General features: G+C 43.5%; 1 protein-coding gene across 2 annotated transcripts in view; it reads right to left on the bottom strand.

The window, feature by feature from the left end:
- Nucleotides 1-9,885: 9,885 nt before the first annotated feature.
- The window catches only part of tex47 (testis expressed 47), a 31,484-nt gene continuing 17,653 nt past the window's right edge, over nt 9,886-23,716 (bottom strand). Inside the window, exons 5-7 of one of the 2 annotated variants that reach the window (XM_078570661.1) lie at nt 22,024-22,225; nt 16,175-16,334; nt 9,886-10,129 (exon numbers count right to left, since the gene is read on the bottom strand). In XM_078570661.1, the coding sequence (XP_078426787.1) occupies nt 10,080-10,129; nt 16,175-16,334; nt 22,024-22,225 (412 nt within the window). In that variant the 3' untranslated portion in view covers nt 9,886-10,079. Of the gene's footprint in view, nt 10,130-12,530; nt 12,587-16,174; nt 16,335-22,023; nt 22,226-23,716 lie in introns of those variants that run through there. The other variant, XM_078570662.1, reaches the window with a different exon arrangement.

Raw genomic sequence — 23,716 nt, 5'->3', positions numbered from 1 at the left:
GACACTTTCAATCTGTTGGGATGGTTCTACAATGACGCTTTACAATTTGTATTGAAAATGTACGGTTATTTTGTGAAGATGCTCAAAGCCATGACTAATTTACAAATTATAAAAGATGTTTAATAAAAATAAAGCATCAACTATTCTGGGCAAATGGAGATATGCTGGTGAAATTTGAAAAATAAAATTGTTTGGCCTGTTAATTGAGATTTAAATGGACACGTGTTTCAGTGCTACTGCTTCAGCTAGAGAAGGAAATTGTAGCAGTATCTTGAACTGGACAATGCCTGTGGAGTGTTTATTTAACAACCTGCGCAGAATGTAGTAACATTGCAAACAGTAGCAATTTATTCACTATTCACATTTCTACAATGGAGTATTGGCCTACTTTTGCAGACTTGGACAAAATGCTGAAATATTTCCACTGTGATATCAGCTGATGGGCTGAATGTCCCCAGCCCCGTGATGCCAGGCATGGAGGCAGGAAGCACAGGAGGATGCCGCGTCGGGCAGGCTGTCTGACCCACTCCCGCCAGGGGTAGGCCGGGAATCAGATTGGCCGAATATCCTTACGGACCTGTGGACCTAGGGCCTTGCTCATTTCTGGACAGCAGTGCGGCCCGTGCAAGGGCACTTCCGTGTTGAGACGCGCTCACGGCCCCCAACCAGCCTCAATAGCATCCATCTCTCCCAATGGCAGCTGCTGAGACTCTGGGGCTGCCTGGACCTGCTCTGACTAGGCCTGAAACATCGAGAGGCCTAAGGGCGTTGAACGCGGAGGCGGCCATTAGGATGGGTACTAAAGCCTTCAGCAAAATCCAGCCCATTGTCTCATGTTTAGCGATCTTTGGTTCAGATCCTTTTTTAAAGGAAGGAAAATTCTGATTTGGCCTATTAAGTCTTTAGGAACTACAGATTTGACTTGCTATAACCAAACTAACCAGCAGATGGTGATGTTGTTTGTTCTGAAGATGCAGTTTGAAATTCTGTCAACAGTAGCTCGTTAATTTACTGATATGGTCAATTAGTTTAAATGGCAGTAAACAATCAGCTCTTCAACACGTTTGTGTACTTTAAATTGCTTCTGTAAATTGTTGCATTTCCTCAAATCTTATTTTTATGCTATCACAAAACTCTCAGTGGTAATACTATAGCAAAATACTGCGGATGCTGGAAATCTGAAATAAAAACAGAAAATGCTGGAAAAACTCAGCAGGTCTGACATGGAGAGAGAGAGAGAGACAGAGTTAATGGTTTTTGGTCGAGGTCACCTTTCATCAGAACAGAAGGAAGATAGGAATGTAAGCATTTTTAAACCAGCAGAAGTGGGGAGGGGTCAGAAAGAACAAAAGGGAAGTTTTGTCATTGGGTCGGACAGGGGAGATTAACGAACTAAAGATTTCATGATGCAGCAGCTAAAGAGAGTGGTAATGGTCATGGTAAAGGAATAACGAGTATGTCCAGATGAGGCATGAATGGCTACATAGCAACTATCTGAATGTAACATTGACTCCAGCGAGGAGATGCTTCAACCAATCAGATTGAAGAATCCTCACTGAGACATGCAGGGTTCAAAGCAGGAAGTAAAAAGCGAGAAATATAAATTACATTTAAATCATTTTACAGGAAGTAAAATAAAGATCGGGACTTATGGTTGCAAGGAGATAAAACAGAAAAAACAAAAACTATTGCTTTAAAATCCGCAAGATCATTTTTTTCCCCGAGGGAATGAGGTTCCATATTTGTAAATTATCTTTCTCAGGCCCAGAAATGTTGTTATTATCACTTGCTATGCTGTTAAAAACTCATTTACACCTGAATGCACAAACCCAGCATTTTTAGTGGGTGACTATTGGGTAATTGCCCTAAGTCCACATCATGACAGTGATTTCAGTGCCAGGTCTATCAGTGAGTAGTACAACACCACACCCTATGGGTATCTCTAAGAGCAACTTCTAGATTTCCATATAGACCTGCACATGTACAGATACCAATGCAGGTTTTTCCTGTAATAACAGTGAGCGCCAATGGCTTCATCAAGATTATTGCAGCAAAATCCAAGCCAATGTTGCCCACCTTATCCAGCACTGGATGTTTCTGTACTGAGCACAGACAGGGTGGGTCACTCAGAATGTAACAACTTGGGAAAAGGTTGGTACAAAAATTATGAAACCACCAACTAAGTTCCATTGAGTTGTAAATATTGACATCCTGTTTGGGTATCAAGGTCTGTGCTGATGGAAGCAACACACTGGAGTCGGTGTGCAGTACCCATTAACACATCTACCTTGCTGGAAATCTTGAATGTTCCTCTGGACTACCCGCAATTCCCAGCATAAACCCTTTCCTTATTAACAGAGGGTGCCTGACCTCCCAGCTCCTGAGAGTAGGTTTCATGCCTCACCCCGATTCATGCAGCTTGGGAGAGTCCAAATGTGGGATCTGGAAAAATTCCCAGGCATCCCAGTTGAATCCCAATGGGAAACAGAAAACTCTCAATCAAGTATCAGAGCATTGTGGATGGGATTATGTTGGACAGCAGGTCTCTGGGATTGCTTTGCCCGGCACCTCCGCAACTCTTCACTTCTTGAAATCGTTGAAGACTCAACATTCCAATGTGTTCAGGTCTGAGCCCACAAGCTGAACTTTCCATTGTGAGAAGGCACCAATCCAAATATTAAATCAATACATGACTGAGTCACTCTTTGGAGCTGGACTCGGCCAAGTAGGGAGAAATGATTTCCTTTCGTGCATCAGCTCTTGTTATATCCTGAATAAATGGAACAGATATATGCACTCACTGGGGAGAATGCTCCCCCCATTGGAGGGATTGTGCCGGAGCGAGCAGGAGGGGCAGGTTCTCAATCGGTGCCCCCAATCATGTCCACGCCGCCATTTTACGTGGGCGGGCCAATTAACGCCAACCCAGCGTGACCTGCGCCCAGAAGCGCTGAGCGCTCCCTGTGCCGGAGGACAGGGGAGGTGGGGGGGTTCCCTGTGTTGGGGCCTGCGCTCTTTCGGTCAGGCATGTGAAAGAGCGCAGAAATCTTCCTGAGGCACCTCCGTGCATCAGGGAGATTAGTTTAAGTTTTAAAAGTTTGAATAAAGAAAAGGAAAACTTTTCAGGCCATTCCCCCTCATGTGACAGTGTCGGGCAGCTCAGTTTATTGGTTTAATTAGCTTTTAAATGGCCTTAATAGGTCTTTGACAGTTTGGCGGGCGCGCAACTGACTCCGGTGCGTGTCTGCCAGACTGAAAATTTAAATGACACGCGGTGACATTGGGACGCCCGCTCGGTGTCACTGTGCGTCACTTTACACCTCGGCGAGTGGCCCCTGCCCCTGCTCGCCGAGCCGAAAATTCTGACCAATGTATGAATTCAATCAAATGCCACAGCACCTTTTAATAAGATGATCCAATATGGATCCTCTGCTCAGTTCTCCGTCTGAAACATGTCATGCCCATATGTCATATTTTGACTTTTAAAATACAAACTTTATTCAATGTGGAATCTGTTGAATTGACTTTTTTCTTTTAAAATGGACAATGTGCCGCAAAGGTGGCTGCCTGGGGTCAGGTGACCTGATCTGTGCATTCGAAGAACTAACCCAAGAAGTGACTCATTTTCTCACAAGGACAAATGGTGTATTCCAGACAACAGGAGTTAATTATACATGTCCCTAAAGACCATCAGATGGTCATCGGAATTGACTGGATCCTTTGAAAGAAAGTAAGTCACTGGCTTACATCAGTGGGACAATAATCCATAAACCATGAAGCAGGGTGTGGCTCATCAGTCTAAGAACACCGCCGCGTTTGGTGAAGGATCCACACTTGTGGGGAATCAATGGTCAGCAGCCATGTTTGTCCCTTTGAATCTTTCACTGAGAAATGCTGTCTGCAGAGAAAGAGAGACACAGAACAGGCAGCAACGTCTGTGCCTGAGAAAGGTCTGAAGGCTGCAGCATTATAACATCTCCTAGCCTGTTCCATTTCAGGTCTATCAAGACAGGAAACTGACTCCCAGTTTCTACAAGGACTACAAGAAACAGACTTCCTGGCATACAGAAAGACCATCGCTTCGAAAATCCCGCAAACAACTTCGGCAAATGACTTTGACTGTTGAACTCACCTAAACTGCACTTTGAGTGTGAGGAAGGTGTTCCATCAGGCCAGCAACATATCACTCCCAGAACAAGACACCATGTGAGTTATGAACCATCCCTTTTTTATATAATTTGTAAAAGTACTCTATCCTCTCCAATTGTACTTTCCTTGTGTGTGTTTGTGAGTGTTTCACAGACACAGTTTGTGATTTCCCATTGCCCATGATCAAAATGTTTTGCATGTGAGGTGTGTGTATTTTTATACTCAGAGTGGTTGTCCCAATTCCAATAATTCCAGCAGCAAATTTTTGTGAGTTTTAAAATGAAGAAGGTTATTTATTATCCCACATTTGCCCAGGAGGTTTGAAAACGCAATCTCTCACTCATTCACCTCACACGCCCTATTTATTACATGTATGTGATGAAAAAGCACAATATAATTACAAAGTATGATTGTCTCCGTCTCTCTTTCGCGGCAGGCCTGTAGTTTCTTAGGTGATTGATGCTTTTAGTTGAACTGAAGCTCTTGTAAACAGAGGGTTCTCAGTCAACTGCAAAGCTTCTTGTAGTTGAGTTCCAGGAGTTTTCTTCTCAGGTAAACCTGAAGTTGGATCAGGTTGGGGAGAATCCTTTTCCCACTCTCAAGGTATTGCTATTTATTACCTTAATTGACTGCAGTTCGTTCAATGGCTTTCTGCTGATCTCTCTCTTCAGAGCTGATTCTTGCTGTTTTTAAAAGCAGGCTGTCTAACCCATGTGACCTGTTACAAGTCCAAAGTCCTTTTCCCAATAAGGTTGATGTTATTTGATGCTTTGAAATTTACCCAGTTTATATTTGGATGAGGGACCATCATAAACAATGGGAGGTCAGTGGGGACCCCCTTCACAATCGTCTAACACACATTGAGTTTTGACATGTCTTTTGTCCATGGTGAATCAGAAAGGTGAGTTGGCTTTAATGCTGTCATCTTTTTGTGACATTCCATCCTTAAGTAAAAAGCTATGTGATTTCCCCAGTTGGCTGTGAATGCCCATATGCAATTAGATATTTGCTGGAGTCTCAGGGTTGTCTGGAGCTGATACTGCCAAAGGTCACGTGATTGGCAGTGACCATTTTAACAATCTGTTTTTGTTCAAATTTTTAAAGTATTGCCTGAAAATTCATAACTCACTGGAACACGAGGGTGTGACTGTTTGAGTGGGTTCCCTAGCATTCGACTTTCCGGAGAGTGCTTAAATAAACAATTATATTTCTTTGTTTAAACCCAGAAAAAGCTTGCTGCTGGAAATTCAAATCAAACACACACACACACACACACAGAGAAGTTAAAAACCTGCACACACCTTCCTCTCAAAAAATCGCTGATTACGGACAGACAGGAAAGGGATTGGATTTTCAGAAGTTCTTTCTCATCCTGTCCTTCACACATATTTGTTGAATTCTCTACAGAGAGATCTTTCTACATGGTCCTATTGTGAGATTAAGTTTAGCATTTAAACAAGCTGTAGGTCGTTAGGTGCAAATCTTTCAAAATGCACCTCCTTTCCCAGCTGAAAGGGCTAGTAATTCAACTCCTGTTTGTTTTGGTAGTCGAGTGGCTTCTAAACCTGGGCTGGGAGTTGCCCCTTTGTGGACTAAGTGCGGTAGAGGATGGGGAAAGTGGCGTTCTCCTCACCGCCACATTGACGGCCAATCTAACCTCATTAAATATGCATCAGCAAGAAATATTTTGTTTTGCCACTAGGGCCGCCTCAGATTCACCACCCCCCGGTGACATCAGCGGAACCTCGCTCTGTTTGCCATATTTAAACCACAGCTGCACACAGCTTTCTCAACATCTGCAGCCCCAGGGCTGCTCCAGGCAAGAGATGGCCCCAAACCAAAGGAGCAGACAGCCCCAAGTTTAGTGATGTGTCACCGCGTCACCTTCTGGGTGCCATTGAGGACTGCCGTGACCTTCTCTTATCCTCATGTGTCTGTATTAAATGTCACTTGCCTCTTGACAGGGGTTTTCAGAAAGAGAGCAGGTTATAGAGATATGAGGAGAAAAGGCCAGCAAGCTATTATTGTAGAATTACTGGAATCTTACACACACAGGGGAGAGAACTTTTAGACCTTTTTCCTATCAGCTAGGGGCTATTCTGCTGCCCTGCTCTCACACAAAAACTGGTCACCTGGTCAGGAGCTAATTAAAACGTTGCTGCCAGGCAGTTCGCCATTAGTCCAGACTCCTCCTCAGCACCATCCTGTCTTTCAAGGCACACTCTGTTCCAGGACAGCAACATTGTATATATCCCTCACACTGTTCCAGTAGACATGTCCTTGAAACTGCAGCCACTGTAGTTTTAATCCACCATCCAACAAAAATAAAAAGATATGTTCTTTACATGCCTCAACCCTTAAAAGAGATGAAACACCATTTCAAAATGCATTTCATCACAAGATCTGTGACACATGGACAACAAAACACAAGACTTACTTCCATTCATCCTTCCTCCCCCTTATATAATCTTATATAATCTTCAGCATTTCTTACCCCTTCAACACCTGGGACAATGCATTCATGATCACTTGGCATTTCTGGCTGAAGATTGTAGCCATTGCTTCAGAATTATCTTTTATACTGATGTGCTGGGCTCCCCCATCATTGAGGATGGGGGTATTTGTGGAGCCTCCTCTTCTAGTGAGTTGTTTAATTGTCCACCAGCATTCATGACTGGATGTGGCAGGACTGCAGAGCTTAGATCTGATCCGTTGGTTGTGGAATCGCTTAGCTCTACCCATCACTTGATGCTTATGCTGTTTGGCACGCAAGTAGTCCTGTGTTGTAGTTTCACCAGGTTGGCACTTCATTCTTACATATGTCTGGTGCTGCTCCTGGCATGCCCTCCTGCACTCTTCATTGAACCAGGCTGATCCCCTGGCTTGGCGGTAATGATAGAGTGGGGGATATGCTGAGCCATGAGGTTACAGATTGTATTCGAGTGCAATTCTGCTGCTGTTGATGGCCCACAGCGCCTCATGGATGCCCAGTCTTGAGTTGCTAGATCTGTTCAAAATCTATCCCACTTAGGACGGTGATAGTACCACACAACACGATGGAGGGTATCCTCAATGTGAAGGCGGGACTTGGTCTCCACAATGACTGTGCAGTGGTCACTTACACCGATACTGTCATGGACAGATGCATCTGTGGCAGGCAGGTTGGTGAGGGTGAGGTCAGGTCTGTTTTTCTCTCATGTTGGTTCCCTCACCACCTGCCACAGACCCAGTCTAGCAGCCACGTCCTTTAGGACTCAGCCAGCTCAGTCAGTAGTGGTGCTACCGAGCCACTCTTGGTGATGGATATTGAAGTCCCCCACATTCTGCACCCTTGCCACCCTCAGTGCTTCCTGCAAGTGTTGTTCAACATGTAGGAGCACTGATTCATCAGGTGAGGGAGGGAGTATGTGGTAATCAGCAGGAGGTTTCCTTGCCCATGTTTGAACCGATGCCATGAAACTTCAGTTCACAGTCCACAGTCGATGTTGAGGACTCCCAAGGCAACTTCCTCCCAACTGTATACCACTGAACTGCCTCCCTTTTTTTTATATTCATTCATGGGATGTGGGCTTCACTGGATGGGCCAGCATTTATTGCCCGTCCCTAATTGCCCTTGAGAAGGTGGTGGTGAGCTGCCTTCTTGAACCGTTGCAGTCTGTGTGGTGTAGGTACACCCACAGTGCTATTAGGAAGGGTTCCAGGATTTTGACCCAGTGACAGTGAAGGCACAGCGATATATTTCCAAGTCAGGATGGTGAGTGACTTGGAGGGGAACCTCCAGGTGGGGGTCTTCCTAACTATCTGCTACCCTTGTCCTTCTAGATGGCAGTGGTTGTGCATTTGGAAGGTGCTGTCAAAGAAACCTTGGTGAATTCCTGCAGTGCATCTTGTAGATGGTACACACTGCTGCTACTGTGTGTCAGTGGTGGAGGGAGTGAATGTTTGTGGATGGGGTGCCAATCAAGCGGGCTGCTTTGTCCTGGACGGTGTCCAGCTTCTTCGGTGTTGTGGGAGCTGCACTCATCCAGGCAAGTGGAGAGTATTCCATCACATTCCTGACTTGTGCCTTGTACATGATGGCTTTGGGGAGTCGTGAGGTGGGTTACCTGTCTCACGATTCCCAGCCTCTGACCTGATTTTTTTATAGCCACAGTATTTATATGGCTAGTCCAGTTCAGTTTCTGGTCAATGGTAATCCCCAGGATGTTGATAGTGGGGGATTCAGTGATGGTAATGCTATTGAACATCAAGGGGTTTGTGTGGTGCAAATGTTACTTGCCACTTGTCAGCTGTTTGGCACACAAGTAGTCCTGTGTTATAGCTTCACCAGGTTGACACCTCATTTTTAGGTGTGCCTGGTGCTGCTCCTGGCATGTCCTCCTGCACTCTTCATTGAAGCAGGGTTGATCCCTTGGCTTGATGGTAATGGTAGAGTGGGGGATATGCTGGGCCATGAGGTTACAGATTGTGTTCTAGTACAATTCTGCTGCTGCACCCCATGGATGCACAGTCTTGAGTTGTTAGATCTGTTTGAAATCTATCCCATTTTGGACGGTGGTAGTGCCACACAACACGATGGAGGGTGTCCTCAATGTGAAGGTGGGACTTCGTCTCCACAATGACTGTGCGGTGGTCACTCCTATCAATATTGTCATGGACAGATGCATCTGCGGCAGGCAGGTTGGTGAGGATGAGGTCAAGTATATTTTTCCCTCTTGTTGGTTCCCTCAGCACCTGCCGCAGACCCAGTCTAGCAGCTATGTCATTTAGGACTCGGCCAGCTCAGTCAGTAGTGGTGCTACCGAGCCATTCTTGGTGATGGACTTTGAAGACTCCTACCCTGAGAACATTCTGCGTCCTTGCCACCCTCCGTGCTTCCTCCAAGTGGTGTTCAACATGGAGGAGCACTGATTCATCAGCTGAGGGAGGGCGGTACGTGGTAATCAGCAGGAGGTTTCCTTGCCCATGTTTGACCCGATGCCATGAGACTTCATGGGGTCCGGAGTCGATGCTGAGGACTCCCAGGGCAACTCCCTCCCGACTGTATACCACTGTGCTGCCACCTCTGCTGGGTCTGTCCTGCCAGTGGGACAGGATATATCCAGGGATGGTGATGGTGGAACCTGGGACGTTATCTGTAAGGTTCTGCCGAAGGGTCGTGAGGACTCGAAACGTTAACTGATTTCTTTTCCACCGATGCTGCCAGACCTGCTGAGTTTTTCTAGGTAATTCTGTTTTTGATCTGTAAGGTGGGTATGTTTCTGTGAGGATGACTATGTCAGTCTGTTGCTTGACTAGTCTGTGAGACAGCTCTCCCAATTTTGGCACTAGCCCCCAGATGTTAGTAAGGAGGACTTTGCAGGGTTGACAGGGCTGAGTTTGCCATTGTCATTTCCGGTGTCTAGGTCGATGCCGGGTGGTCTGTCTGGTTTCATTCCTTTTTTGTGACTTTGTAGCAGTTTGTTACAGCTGAGTGTCTGGCTAGGCCATTTCAGAGTCAACCACATTGCTGTGGATCTGGAGTCACATGTAGGCCAGACCAGGTAAGGACGACAGATTTCCTTTCCTAAAGGACATTAGTGAACCAGATGTGTTTTTACGACAATCGACAATGGTTCATGGTCATCATCAGACTTTTACTTCCAAATTTTTATTGAACCCGGGTCCCCAGAGATTACCCTGGGTCTCTGTATTACAATTCAGCGACAATACCACAGTATAAAGCAGATTAATGTGTTTGATAGTACCATTCATTTATTTTTCTTTGTAAGTAGTGTTCACTTCAAACTTTACACTTTCCCATTTTTCCATTAATAATTCTTGGTAATCACTGCACTTTCAATTCTGAACCAAACTGCAGGATCTCCGTCATTGATGAGTTCTCTGTTTATAAACATGGACCAAACCTGACCCACATTTAACAACCAATGTCATTTTCTGCTCTCAGGTAGTAAGTGTTCCGGCTTAGGCCATACAAGTTCTGGAAGAGAGCATATTTATATCAGAAAACAACTCCAATTTATCACATACATGTATCATACAGCTAACGTTGTAAATAAATTTCTATCCTGCCTCGTCCTACTAGATGCAGAATGAATTTGCTATGAGCACTACACACAGTGAATAAGAAAAGCTAACATTGCAAACAGCTTAAGGGATTTTCTTCAGTTGGAGAATTAGATACATTGGGCAGCAGACTTTGTTCTCCACAGCTGATTGGTGTGCCTCTCTGGAGGCGGGGTTTGTTCTCCATAGCTGATTGGTGTGCCTCTCTGGAGGCGGGGTTTGTTCTCCATAGCTGATTGGTGTGCCTCTCTGGAGGCGGGGTTTGTTCTCTGTAGCTGATTGGTGTGCCTCTCTGGAGGCAGGGTTTGTTCTCCACAGCTGATTGGTGTGCCTCTCTGGAGGTGGGGTTTGTTCTCCATAGCTGATTGGTGTGCCTCTCTGGAGGCGGGGTTTGGTTCTTCCAGCTTTTCTTCTTTTCTGTTAAGAACGCCTCCCACTTACTGTTAGAAATGTAACCATGTTGACTATTGCCTGGCCAGGGGCCAACAGTCTTTAGCCAAGAACAGATAAATTTAAAATCATGGCAACAAACACTCACACAATCCCCATTTCCAAATATGATTCTAGTGTTCAATGGCTGAAGTTCCAAGACTTGGTAGGGGGAGGGATAGAGACTAAGTCAATGCCATGTGGCTGTGTGCCACATCCTAGCAGGGAAGAGAAATCTGGAGGTGAATTGGCCTGTGCTATTGTTGATTATGACTTATAAGGTTGCATTGAAAGAAGGTTGGGAACAGATGGTGTGTCTTTAGCTGCACAAACAGCCCCAGTGCAGCAAATTGTATACTTAATGCATTTTCTCACTTCAGTCATGCTGTGTTTAATAACATCTATTATTTGCAGTGAGGCTCTTAATATAAAATCTTCTAGTATAATTTCTATAGCTTGCAATTAATTTTTATGATCTAGATGATCAAAAATTTTTATGATAATAATTAAATGTATTTCAATAACCTCCCAGCGATTTCCAACTATCTAAACGCTGGGGAAAGCTGGTTTTACAATTCTTTACCAGCTGTGCTGATATATGCACACCATCAAATTCGAACCCAGTTTTAAAATGTAAAAGTAATCAAATTGATCTTTTTCAAATGCATTAATACAATTAGATGAAAACTAATTTTATTCAAGGTCATGTTTTGATTGGCTGCTACAGAAAATTATTACAAAAATTGATCCTTTTAATGGGGAGGAATAGGTCAAAAAACATGGTGCAGCTGAGATGAATGGAACATAATCATAACCAGTAAAGGTTGTCCACTGTGCCTCCCAATCAGCTCTGAACTCTGTAAGAAAACAACCGTTTGAAAAAGCTAATTCTGAAAGGACACCCTAAGGCAGTGAATAAAGAATACTCGCTTCTAGTCTGTAATCACTAGCATTCAATGAGACCTCACATTATTACAGCTAAACATTGGAGTTCTTGTATTGAACTGCTCTAAATGAGGGCTTCTGGCTTTTAGCAGCTGCCTGGTAAGTAGGCAACTGTGAATCTTCTATTAAACCTTTAAAGCAAATCACTATTATCCGCATTTGGTTGCCGCCTTCCATTTTCTCTGTTCCCTTCCTGCTGGGACAGTCTGGGATGTTGATTATACCTTGGCTGCAATCAATACTGGTCTCTCTCTCTGCAGATGGAGGCACACCAGCTGCAAGTGTTGGGGCTTTCTGCCCATTTCATTTCCTTGCCAATCTGTGGAGTATTCCATCATCTCAAGATCTCTCTCTCTGAACTAACAAAACATTTAACAGAGTAGCTAAGCTCAATTTGCAGCCTTGAACTGGGTGTGTGATTGAGGAAATCTAGTGATATACTACCAGGATATGCAACTCAAATTTAATTTCAATTGAACAGAATCCTCTGAATCAATCAAAAGTGCTAACTGTAGGTTTTTTTTCTGCCCGTTATTTTTGTTAAACCTTATTATTCTCATTAATAGACTAAGTTATTTCAATAGGGAAAAATAAACCCTTCATGAATTGTTTGAATTTTCAGCAGGCAAATGGCATGAAAACATTTATTGTTCAAGTGCAAGTTATTATACCCTTACTGGGATTTAGAGGATGCAGTAAGTATGAATAAACATCGACACTGTGTCAGCACACTGAAACAGTGAGCCTAGTCTACATTATCTACTTAATGCTGCATTCAAGACATTACTCAAAGTTAAAGATTAGCATGCAGTTAATATGTATCATGTTTCATGCAAGTTAATGCACAATAGTTTCAATGAAGTAAGCTAATAAAAGTACTGGTAATTTTAAATCGTGCGGATGGGCTGTGTGGGTAATAGTGATGTATGACCATGTCATACCTTCTGTCAGAGAACACTCTAAACAGTTGTTATGTTGGTGCTTCCAAAAACATGTCCTTTAACCAATATAAAAAAGCAAGCATGTAATAAAACAAAAACACATAACAGTGTAACAGTAAGTATTTTAGATTGGCTACCAGTCAATGTGCAGGTTGAGCTGTGAAGTTCAATGCTGGACATGGGACAAGTTCTCCTTTATTAGTGAAAATTGAATGGTCTCCTTTCTACAGATTGATTATCTGTAGGACTTCTTCTATTTGTTTGGTGGTGGGCACCAATTGGAAACATAATAAGAGGGGAAAAGATTAAAGAGAGGTGAAGCGAAGACAAAAGCATTGGTTGAAGATAATAGTCTTTAGGAGGTTATGAAAGCTGGGAGGGAGTTCTGGAGCATAGGGACTTAGTGGCTGAAGGATCAACCAGTAATGGAGGACCAAGGAATGGGAAATAAGAATATTGGAGAATGCACAAAGGAATATGTGGCTGGTGGAGATTGCAAAGACAGGGAGGAACAAAGCCCAGGGGAAGACCTGAAGGTGAGGAGGCCTTGGAGAGGATTTGACGATAAGAACAAAGTCAATTCTCCAGGACACAAGGAGCAGTAGAGTTTGGCAAAACTGGATGTGATGGTACTGTGGGTAAAGGTGTGAATCTTGGCATTGCCGATTTTTAGTTTATAGATGGTACCAAGTGGGAAGCCTGCCAAAGACAGCATTCAGCCTGAGGGATAAATTGTACATTAAGCAGTTGGCATCAAAGGGGAAAGATGGACACAATTAAGTGAGCAATGTTTTTTTTAGGCAGACTGGAATAGATATTGGAGAAGAAGCTGAGCTCAGTATTGAACACCCCTGGATTTAGCCTGGGATGGTTGGTGAGAAGATCACTGCATTTCAAATCAGAAGGTCATAGGGGTCAACAAGAACTGAAGGAGATAACTTCAGTTTAGCTGAAAAATAGCTGCAGGAGGTTTTGACTCATCTAAGTCTTAAAGAAAATTAATTGATACATTTGTAGAAGAAAGTGGTGGATACAAGTTAACACTAGACTGCAAGAAAACATCCATTATGGTAATGACAAAGAGAAAGGGCATTCTAATATGCAACATCACAGTACATGGAAGCAAGCTAGAATATTCATCAATTCAACTATCTAGGAAGCACAGTAACAACCAACATCAAAAGCAGTAGTGAAATCTGAAAATGGATTGGACAAGCCAAAAGTGGATTAATCAATAGTTACAATGCACAATTCTTAAGCATGATTCAACCTTCCAACCACATCGGATGTTCTATATATAGTTTGTTAATACTAAGCCCATTTGTATATATCAATTTAGAATGCATGGTTTTAATCATGAAGGACAAAACGTAGTTAAATAAATAGAATCCATGTTCACTAGACTAATGGCAGACCTCTTTCCGTGAGGTTTTCCTGGATTTTCCGAGGAGTAGATAGTGTTTTCTACATTATGTCATCAGGGGGAAATTACAGGGAATTTTTTTTATTGGGTTGGAATGTGGGAACAATATTATAAACCTTAGAATGGACTCAAAAAAATCAGGACCCAACAAGCTTCAATCAGGAATCTAACAGAAATCTTAAAATTATGATCTTTGAGACATCACGAGAATTTGAACTTCCCAATGAATCACAACCATCAATTAATAAGTGATGGTTTGAACATCAAATTGGGGAGAAAACTAGATTTTCTTGATGTTTCATCATCAACGATTTCAAAAATCACAGTTAAATTAAGTTAAATTACAATTTAAATCACAGTTAAATTAAGTTAAATTACAATTTAAATCACAGTTAAGTTAAGGTTGATAAGGATTCCTGTGAAGAGAAGGAGGTCAGGGAAATTCAAGAGTTAATTCTGCGATGAAGGGTTACCCAGCTCTGTCCTCTAATAGGGCAAAAACAGTGTAGTCTCAATTACCCAAACCTGCGCACCTTGCTGAAAATGGAGGAATCAATGGAATTCATCCAATGGTTCCATTGCGCCATGGTTTACATTTTGTACTCTGAATTAAATAGTTAAAATTCAAACCTTAATGTGTGTCTTCTCAAGTATAAACTGTATAAATGTCCGACAGTTACAGATGTTATTTGGAGACTGGTGGATTTATTTTTTTTTTAATCTGTTACCACATTTAATCTAATCTTAAATGTAGAGATGATCATTTTTTAAAATTGTATTCATTCTACTAAAGACAAGTCTGATCCCTTCACTGAGTCTCTATATTTCTTTCTTTTGAAAAGGAATTTTACTCCATTCACTCTTGCCCCCATTACTAACCTCCCATTGGTCAGAGAGCTTCTTATCCTCATAAACATCTGCTCATTCCTTATGGATTTCATTGACCTGGAATTCCAGGCAAATATCCCAAAGAAGGGAATGTGTGTCATTCAATTTTGTACATTTACATATTTGTGTCTGTTTTTGTTTAGAACAAGAAAAATTCAAAGAGGGGACAAAATAACAAGCTGCAATCACAAGACTAAACTGTCCACTCATTCCTCTGCATTAACTCTCTACCACCCTCTCCCGACTCCTACTCCCACCCTGTACTCTGATAAACATGAATATGATTCATTTTATACACAAATTGTAGTTTCATAAATTCAGGGAAATGTGATTACCCTTCTGGGTTCTCTGGGTCACAAGCCCCATCTTTTTGCCTTCATGCACCCCAGTGTGTCAGGGGGTTCTGGTTTAGGGCCTCGATACTACACACTGCTAACTACCCCCTGCCAGGCTACTTGACTCTGCAGCAGGTTATCTAGTCACCAATGGACTGTCTACTTAAAATTTAGTGAAGATGACCATAGAAACGGGGTATTACGTGGCAAGTGGCTCTCCTCCTGATTCCCCAAAGCCTCTCCACCACCTAAAAGATGCAAGTTTGGAGTGTGATAGAATACCTTCCAGTTGCTTGGATCTCTGCATCTCCAACAACACTCAAGAAGCTCGACACCATCCAGGACAAAGCAGTCTGCTTGATCAGCAGCACAATCTACCACCTTAAACTTCCACTTCCTCCACTGCCAGTGCACTGTGGCTGCAGGTGTGCACTAGCTACAGGTTGCACAGCAGCAGCTCATCAAGACATCTCCAATAACGCCTCAAACAAGCAACCTCTACCACTGAAAAGAACAAGAGCAGGATGGGGAATGGGAACACCATCACCACCAAGTTCCCCTCCAACTCACATGCCATTCTGACATGGACATATACTACTGTTACTTCATTGTCGCTGGGTCAAATCCTGGAACTTCCTACCTAACAGCATTATGGAAGTATCTTCAACACAGGGGACTGGAGCAATTCAAGAGGGCAGCTTCTCAAAGGCAATCAGGAACGGGCAATAAATGCTGGACTTGTTAACAATAACCACATCCCAAAAATGAACGTTTAAAAAAAGAACCAGGCACTGGAGACAATGTACAAAGGATCTGATCAAACCCAGTTCATAAAAGGGTTAAGGTAGCACTGATGCTCGTAAAATAATTAAGTAGCATTTTAAGGCTGAACTGAAGGCAAATTTTGCAAAGAAGGTAATTTTTCTTCACCATTTGAGTTTCTGACATGTGCTTCTCTGTGTTGTTCCCTTTCCTTAAGGAATATTATCATAACCTACCTGAATCCATGATTATGCTTAACGAAGCATTGTAAATGCTGAGGAATTGGGCAGGAGTTAAAAGTTCATTTGACTTCAGGAGACGGCGAATCAGCTCCTGGGGAACAATCAGTTCTGGGACATTGTCCAGCACAGATTTGGCTGGTTTGTTTGGTAACTCCTATGGAAAGGAAGCAGAATGTAAACAAGATGAAAACTAGGTCATAGAGTTCAGAGCAAGTAAGGACTTTTACCAAAGATATAAAGAGTGTGTAGTTTATACATATAACCTCTATAAATCCTTTATATTTTGAGCTATTTTATTGAGACTGATACTGTGCCACTCTTTAATAGGACCCATTAGCTATATATGATTCTTTTTAAAAATAATTGTTCTCAAAAGCATTTTTTCTCAAATAAGAAAATGAACAAGGAATGTTCTGGAAAAGTTTGCATGCACTGCTGAACTGCAAACCAAACCAAATGAAGCTGAGCTGGTTCCTTGTCAAACCGACACTCTCCTCCCTTTCCCTCTCTCTTCGTTCCCAACTCCTAGAAAATGGAAAATACGTGTTCTCCTCAGATATCGAACGCACGATTCAGCATTAAACTGGTTCAGTTCGGCTTCACACCAATAACAGCTACTGAAGCCATGGGTGGAATTTTCCCCTCCCACTGGCACCAGGAATTGTGGCGGACATGGGAGTGGGATTTGGTGGGAGGCCAAAAATCAGTTTCCTGACATCGGGACATTAGCTTGGAATCTTGTTCTCCTGACTTTCATGGGGACTTAAAGACGGGTTGAGTGTCCCACGGATTGATGTTGGGAACTCCATTTGCATCTCATGAATGCTCATTAAAAGCCCAACACACCGGAATCCTGTCCCCCACCCCCCCTCCAAATTTAGCACACTGCCAGTGGGAATTTCGAACATTCTGTTTCACAGCCATATGTAAGCGGCGTGCACCTGGCAAGGCCGGCTTCTTCCTGGGTGTTCAGGTCAGTAGACACTGCTTTCTCCTTCCCTTCACACCATCACTGAGAGATATCAGTTGCCTGTCACACAGGCTGTGCCAAGGCTGGGGCACAGGGGACGGGTGAGACCGAGGCAGGTTTCGGAGCGGAGTGGAAGAATGAATGACTGTCCCGGTGCTGTTCAAATGTGGCACCTGGGCATTGGTGACAGGCCACTTCCTGCCCACCCCATCATGAGATTCAATGTGCTCCTCACCGCTGAATAATTAATAAGCCGAATAGCGCAAGGTCTTGCGGGTTCAGCCTGCCCACTCTCTAGCGGAAGTCACTCCGACATTTGCTTCTGCCACTGGACTGAGGGTGGAATTTTTCATGCCCATTGGTGTTGGGCATCATGGCAGGTGTAAGCAGACAATATGGCAAGAAAGCCAAAAATCGGTTTCACAATGTCGTGAAACCAGTTTACGATCGTCCACTCTGCCCATCAATGGCCATCGGACCTCGGGAAATTTATTTTAATTCATTTGCATATCATTATAAGCCCTGCTCACTGGAATCATCCCCACACATTGGATCATCCAGGCACATCAGCATGAAAGTGTTTCACATCTGAACATAAGGGACGTGTACCTGGTGAGCTGCACTCCACTCGGGACTTCGAGGTTTGTTTGCCCACCTTGCTTCGGGCAGCACTCGCAGTCATCAGCACCAGGCTTCACAGACAGCACCACATCACTGTTAGGGGGGCTCACGGGCAGGTCTCTACCTCCCAGATGTGGGGGGCTTTTCAGTGGCTGCAGGGCTAGGCCTTGCTTGGGGAAGGGGGAGAAATGGCCTCAGGCAAGGGAAGAGGCTGCAGGGCGAGGGCTGTACTGGGGAAAAAGGGTATCCCAGGGTGTGTGTGGGGGCACATGTTGATCTGTGCAAGTGGCCCCAAGATGGTAAGGGCTGAGGAGGCAGTCTCCAGAGGAGATGAGGCCAGATGGAGATGTGAGGATGTGTGAGAGAGAGTGAGTGGTGATGCCCCTTGATCTGGCAGTGAGTGAGATGCCAGTGAATGTGTGATGGGCTTGTGAGTGTGTGAGTTTAGAGTGATGAGATGGCACGGGTGAGATCATTCACCCTCTTTCTGCATTTGATAGCGAAATTCTTCTGTGCAGCATTGGCATTGACCACCCACTGCCATCGCCTCCTAAGCCGGAGTGGTGACACTGATGGGTCTCATGCGGACGGAGCGATGATAGAGGACATTGCGGCGGCTCCAATGGGGTCCAGGGAATGTCCCAGAGATGTGTCACTGAATCGAGAGGCTACAGTCTTCCTGCCTTTCAGGGCCATGTCCTCTGTGCAGCCATCCTGGGCTGGTGCGCACGCGGCTACACTTTAAATATGGTGCCCGGCGTGAGGAAGCGGTGAAGTGATGGCGTGGAGAGCGAATGAGAGCCCGCCCACCATCGAAACGGCGTGTTTCCCGAAAATGCATAATTAATGAGGCGGAATTGGCCGATATGGAGTGAAAAGTGGGTAAAACGTCCTTTTTCTAGCCCACTACCGCACTTAGTGCAAATCTGGGACGATTCCGCCCTTAGTCCTAGGCAGCTCATCACCATCTTCTCAAGGGCAACTAGGGATGGGCTGTAAATGCTGGTCCAGCCAGCGAAGCCCACATCCCGTGAATGAATTTTTAAAAACTCTCTGGAACAGCAAATAATGCTGGGCCAGGATTTCCCGGTCGGTGAGAGAGGGTGGGGCCCACTCGCCGACGCGTAAAATGACGCGGGATGATGTCGGGCGGAACTCCTGATGTCTCCGCACCTCATTTCAATTTTCAGGTTGGCGGGGGCTCAGCCGAATCAGCTGTGTGCCCCCGGACCTGTCAATGGCCAATTGAGGCCATCGACAAAGTAATTAATGTAATTAGTGGACCTGCCCATCCAACCTTACATTTGGCGGGCAGGCCGGGAGCCCTGGCGGGCATTAGAAAAAGCATCAAACCTCATCCACGGGCGGGGTGAGATTTCATGTAGGTTTTTACCCGCCCACGTAAAATGGCGGCGCGACCCCGATCGGGGGAGCCAATTGGGGGATGCACCTCCAGGCGCCTGCTCCTGAACTTCCTGCCCGAGGGGAGGAAGTTTCTGCCCATGAAATTGAATGACACTAGAATTTGGTTTGACTGCAGACTTGTTTAGCCCTAACATGCTATTGTACAACTGTTGATTAAATTGCAACAAATCTATTTATATCTAAACTCTTATTTAATGATATGGTCTTTAAATTTAATATCACATCATATTTGCATCCTTTTTAAATATACACTAGATAACAATCTCGATGAAATTGTTGATCAGTATTTTTTAGTGCGTCTCAGAACTCCATTATACAGTTTTCTCATTCTATGTTAACTTAATTTAATATCATTGTTTCTGTCTGTGTTCTAGGTACCAATAAAAAGAAATCACTTTTTAAACCTCATTGATACCTTCACAGCTAGAGGTTGAAGTGTAATTATATTATTACATCATATAGACCATGTTGTTCTGGGATTATTACCTTCTGTCCGACTGCTATATCCACATCAGCCATGTAACCAAGCTGGTTTGTACCAGTTCTATGGTTAGTATGATTAGTAAAATATTTTTGCTGAAATAAGGGGGGCATTAAGCAGTGAATCACTTGGTGAGTGAGCTGCTAATAAGAGACATTAGACAACAATAACTTGTATTTATGTAGCATCTTTAACTTACAAAAACTTCTTAAGGTGCTTTGCAGAGGGTAGAACAATAATTTACACCATGGGAAAAAAGCTTAATAATGTATTTGTTTGCAACTCCTCACTATTATTTTTCTGCAAGGCATTAACCTATTTAAAATAAATGTAATTTCATACAAAACATGTCTGTTAATTATCTGTAATTAGTATCTTCATGCATAGTTTCAGAGCCATCGCTACAGAGCAGAAGCAATATTTGCCAAAAATCCAATCTTTGCTTCCTAATGTGAACTCATTAGGGGTAAATGTGGACTTTGTTCAATAGTGTAAAATGGGTAATAACAAGCCAGCGACCTCCAGATTTTCACTTTGTTGACCTCAGCTCAATCACCCAACCCATCAAGTATTTCTCAGCTCCTCTTTAAAAAGATTAAGGAAAGGCCTGTTGGGCAGATGCAAAAACTTCAGTTCAGAAAACATGGCCCTACAAGATCAGGTGCAACACGAATTTTATACCCCGTCCAATAGGGGCAAACTTAACTAATTCTGCCAGTCAAAAAATTGAAAGGGTTCAATGCAATGTTAGTTTTACACCCTGTCCAATTTTACTGTCCACTGAGGTCAATGAGTAATACTGGGCAAGTTAAAAAACCAGCTCCTCACCTGATCCTAGTGGGTACTCACCAGGTCAGTTCAGTTAAATTGTAGGCCCACAATATTTACACCTGAGTTATTTGTTCTGATGTGTGTCTGTCTCTTTTTGATTTGTTTAATGTTGGCAGACTCTGAGCCCTTGGATGAATTTAACATCTGTGTTCCTACCAGGTACTTAAATAGACCTGGGTATGTTAGACCATTTACAACCAGTAGTTGGAAAACATTCTCCATTCCTTCCTATTCTTACAACACCTTTCTGAAGGTGTGTGAGTGCAATATTTAGGTGAGGAGTCTACACCTTTGCGTTTCTACTCCTCTTGACTTTTCTACTCTACGTGAAGGTTTGTACCCACCTGGCCCATTATTTCCCTGTCAGGGATCTGGGTAGCAGCTCGAACAGAAAGATAACAGCCCATGTTTCTGTTTTGTCTTTTAAAGACCTTACACTTTAATGCTTAGAGTCCCACTTTGAGATTAAATTTCCATTGATCCCTGGATTGTATTTTGTCTTTGCAATCATTCTACGTGCTCAAAAAGAAAGCTTGCATTTATGCAACATCTTTCTCATCCTCATGGCCAAAACTTCACTATTGATATGTAGGCAACTAATCTACACACAAGATCCCACAAACATTAATGAGACAAATGGCCAATAGATATATTTTGGTAGCATTGGTTGAGGGAGACCCCCTCTTGCTCTTTAAATAGTATCATAGGATCCTTTATATTCATCTATACATGGAGTAGGACCTCAGTTTAGCCTCTCATCCAAACATGGCACCTCCAAAAAGAACTCCCTTAATACTACACTTAATGTGAACAGCGCTGTGGGTGTGTCTTTACCATATGGACTAGCTGCTATGGTTCAAGAAGATGGCTTCCACCATATTCTCAAGGGCAATGAGGGATGGACAATAAATGTTGGCTTTGCTGGCGATGTTCACATGCCATGAAAGAATTTTTTAAAGTGTCAGCCCATGTTACAGGCATCAATCCTGCAGTGGGGATTGAACCCACAACCTTCTGATTTAGAATTAAGAGTGTTGCCACTGAATCAACCTGATACATAAGTATCGGTTACTTCCTTTGCTAAAAGATGAAATAAAATGTTGATTATTATTGTATCAGGCAGAGACTGTGGCATGAATTGTCAACTAATTTCACTTTGTTAAAGAAAGTAGGTAAATAGCGGTATAACAAGTGGAGTTTTAGCATGCTGTGTCAGTTGGAGTTGACACTATACTGTGAAACATACACACTGTGTAAAAGATGACGATAATCACACGCTGGTCAGCTGGAGGAACAGTGATCCCATGTTGTCTTTGAGCCTCGTGATGGCTGGTGATGGTACAGTACTAGCAGAGGGTCTAGGAGCTAGTCAAATAACATATAACATATTGCCCCTCTCAGCTGTGAGTGATATACAACACAAGGAGGTCAAGAAAAGAGGTAGATAAATAGCTGTGGAATTAAGCAGGATCTTGATTTAATCAAAAATATTTCTGTTAGAGAATCACTGGTTACCTTGTAAGCTTTTTGAAGATGCATTCCCAACTTCAGAAGCACAGTGAGGCATTCACTGACCACCCTCTCTATTGGCTCCCCCTGTAAAGTATCATCCAGTTGTTTTGCAGTTATAGTCAGGAGATTGTATTCCCAATGCTGGAACAGTCGGCTGGGAATGTTGTGAGACACCACCAGAATTTTGGGCTCCAAAAGTAAAGCTCTGAAACAAAGTTCAACAGGAAATTCTGGAATTTTAGCAATAATTCAACAATTTTGAAATAGACAAGTGTTTTAAAAATGAAGGCCCTGAATTTGCACAGTGATTGCTGCTCTTCCTCCTCCATTTTCCAGCCATAACTTCACCGAAAACCCCTGGACAAACAACATAAAGATGTGTTTACATCATTCTCCAAGAGTCCTACCAGTTACTCACCAGTTAGAGCAGGCGATCGGTACCTATTGCATGGAATGTGCCAGACTTTATTAAAATAGATAGTAATAATCAGAAACATTCTAAACTGCCACCTTAATATTTTCACCTTCTTAATAATGTTCTTTTGAATGTGTGTGCGCTGTCGGATTTGATTTTAGATTGACTTTTGTATAATTCTTCAGCAATCCTCCTTAGGCAGAACCTTCCAAACCCACAACTGCTATCATCTAGTACAAGGGCAGCAGACACATGGGAACATCACCACCTGGAAATTCCCCTCCAAGCCGCTCACCATCCTGACTTGGAAATATATCGCTGTTCCTTCACTGTCGCTGGGTCAAAATCCTGGAACTCCCTCCCTAACAGCACTGTGGGCGTACCTACACCACATGGTCTGCAGCAGTTCAAGAAGGCAGCTCACCACCACCTTCTCAAGGGCAATTAGGGATGGGCAGTAAATGCTGGCCCAACCAGTGATGCCTACATCCCGTGAATGAAAAAAATCTCCACTGAAGTTTGCAAATTCCTGCTTCTTGCTGCTTAATAAACCACTCCTGTGCAACATGTACATCCCTAAGGATAACACTAATGGGAATACCACCATTAAACTTAATCCCGCTTCCTAAATGCATCTTCACACTATGTGCAACCTTTGTTCATGTGTTAGTTTGCACTTTTCAGTGGGAGGAATTTTAAATTGTTCCTGGAATTATAATTGAACATGTTCTTCTCCCCCACCCCACCATTGTTTAGAATCCAGAATCGAGGATACCTGTAACCGTTATAGAGACCCATGGAAAACTACTAAGGATGATGTGTTAATGGCAATCTCACATAAACCTCTGCGTACATTATGCACAATTAACATCTTTTTGAACACGTTGATCAGCTATTTGCCTCTAATCTTCCCTGTACTGCTCAGTTCAGTGACAAAGTTTCATCAAGGTGGCGATTTCTCCTCCTGGAGAGCTGAATTTTCTCGCTTGTCCACACTGGCCATGACTTTTCGGGTGGTGGGATTTCTCACCCATCACCCAAAGGGTCAGAGCAGACAGCATGGCTGCCATTACTGGCTATACCCGCAGCCAGTTAACACTCCAAGGAACGTTAATGGGCTGGAGACCAGACTTCCGCCCCTCACTCGGGAGGGAGTCCTGCCTCAGAGAGATGTCGGACAATCTGATTGGCCAGCAGCCTTCAAGTTCCCTCAGCACCAGCAGCTGTAGTGGACAGGACTGGGGCTGTAAGCAGGGGAGGTGAGGCCCAGGGCACAGGGAG

This window comes from Cetorhinus maximus, chromosome 24 (assembly GCF_964194155.1).
Source record: "Cetorhinus maximus chromosome 24, sCetMax3.hap1.1, whole genome shotgun sequence".
Lineage (NCBI taxonomy): Eukaryota > Metazoa > Chordata > Chondrichthyes > Lamniformes > Cetorhinidae > Cetorhinus > Cetorhinus maximus.
This window is presented reverse-complemented; position numbering and strand designations above follow the sequence as displayed.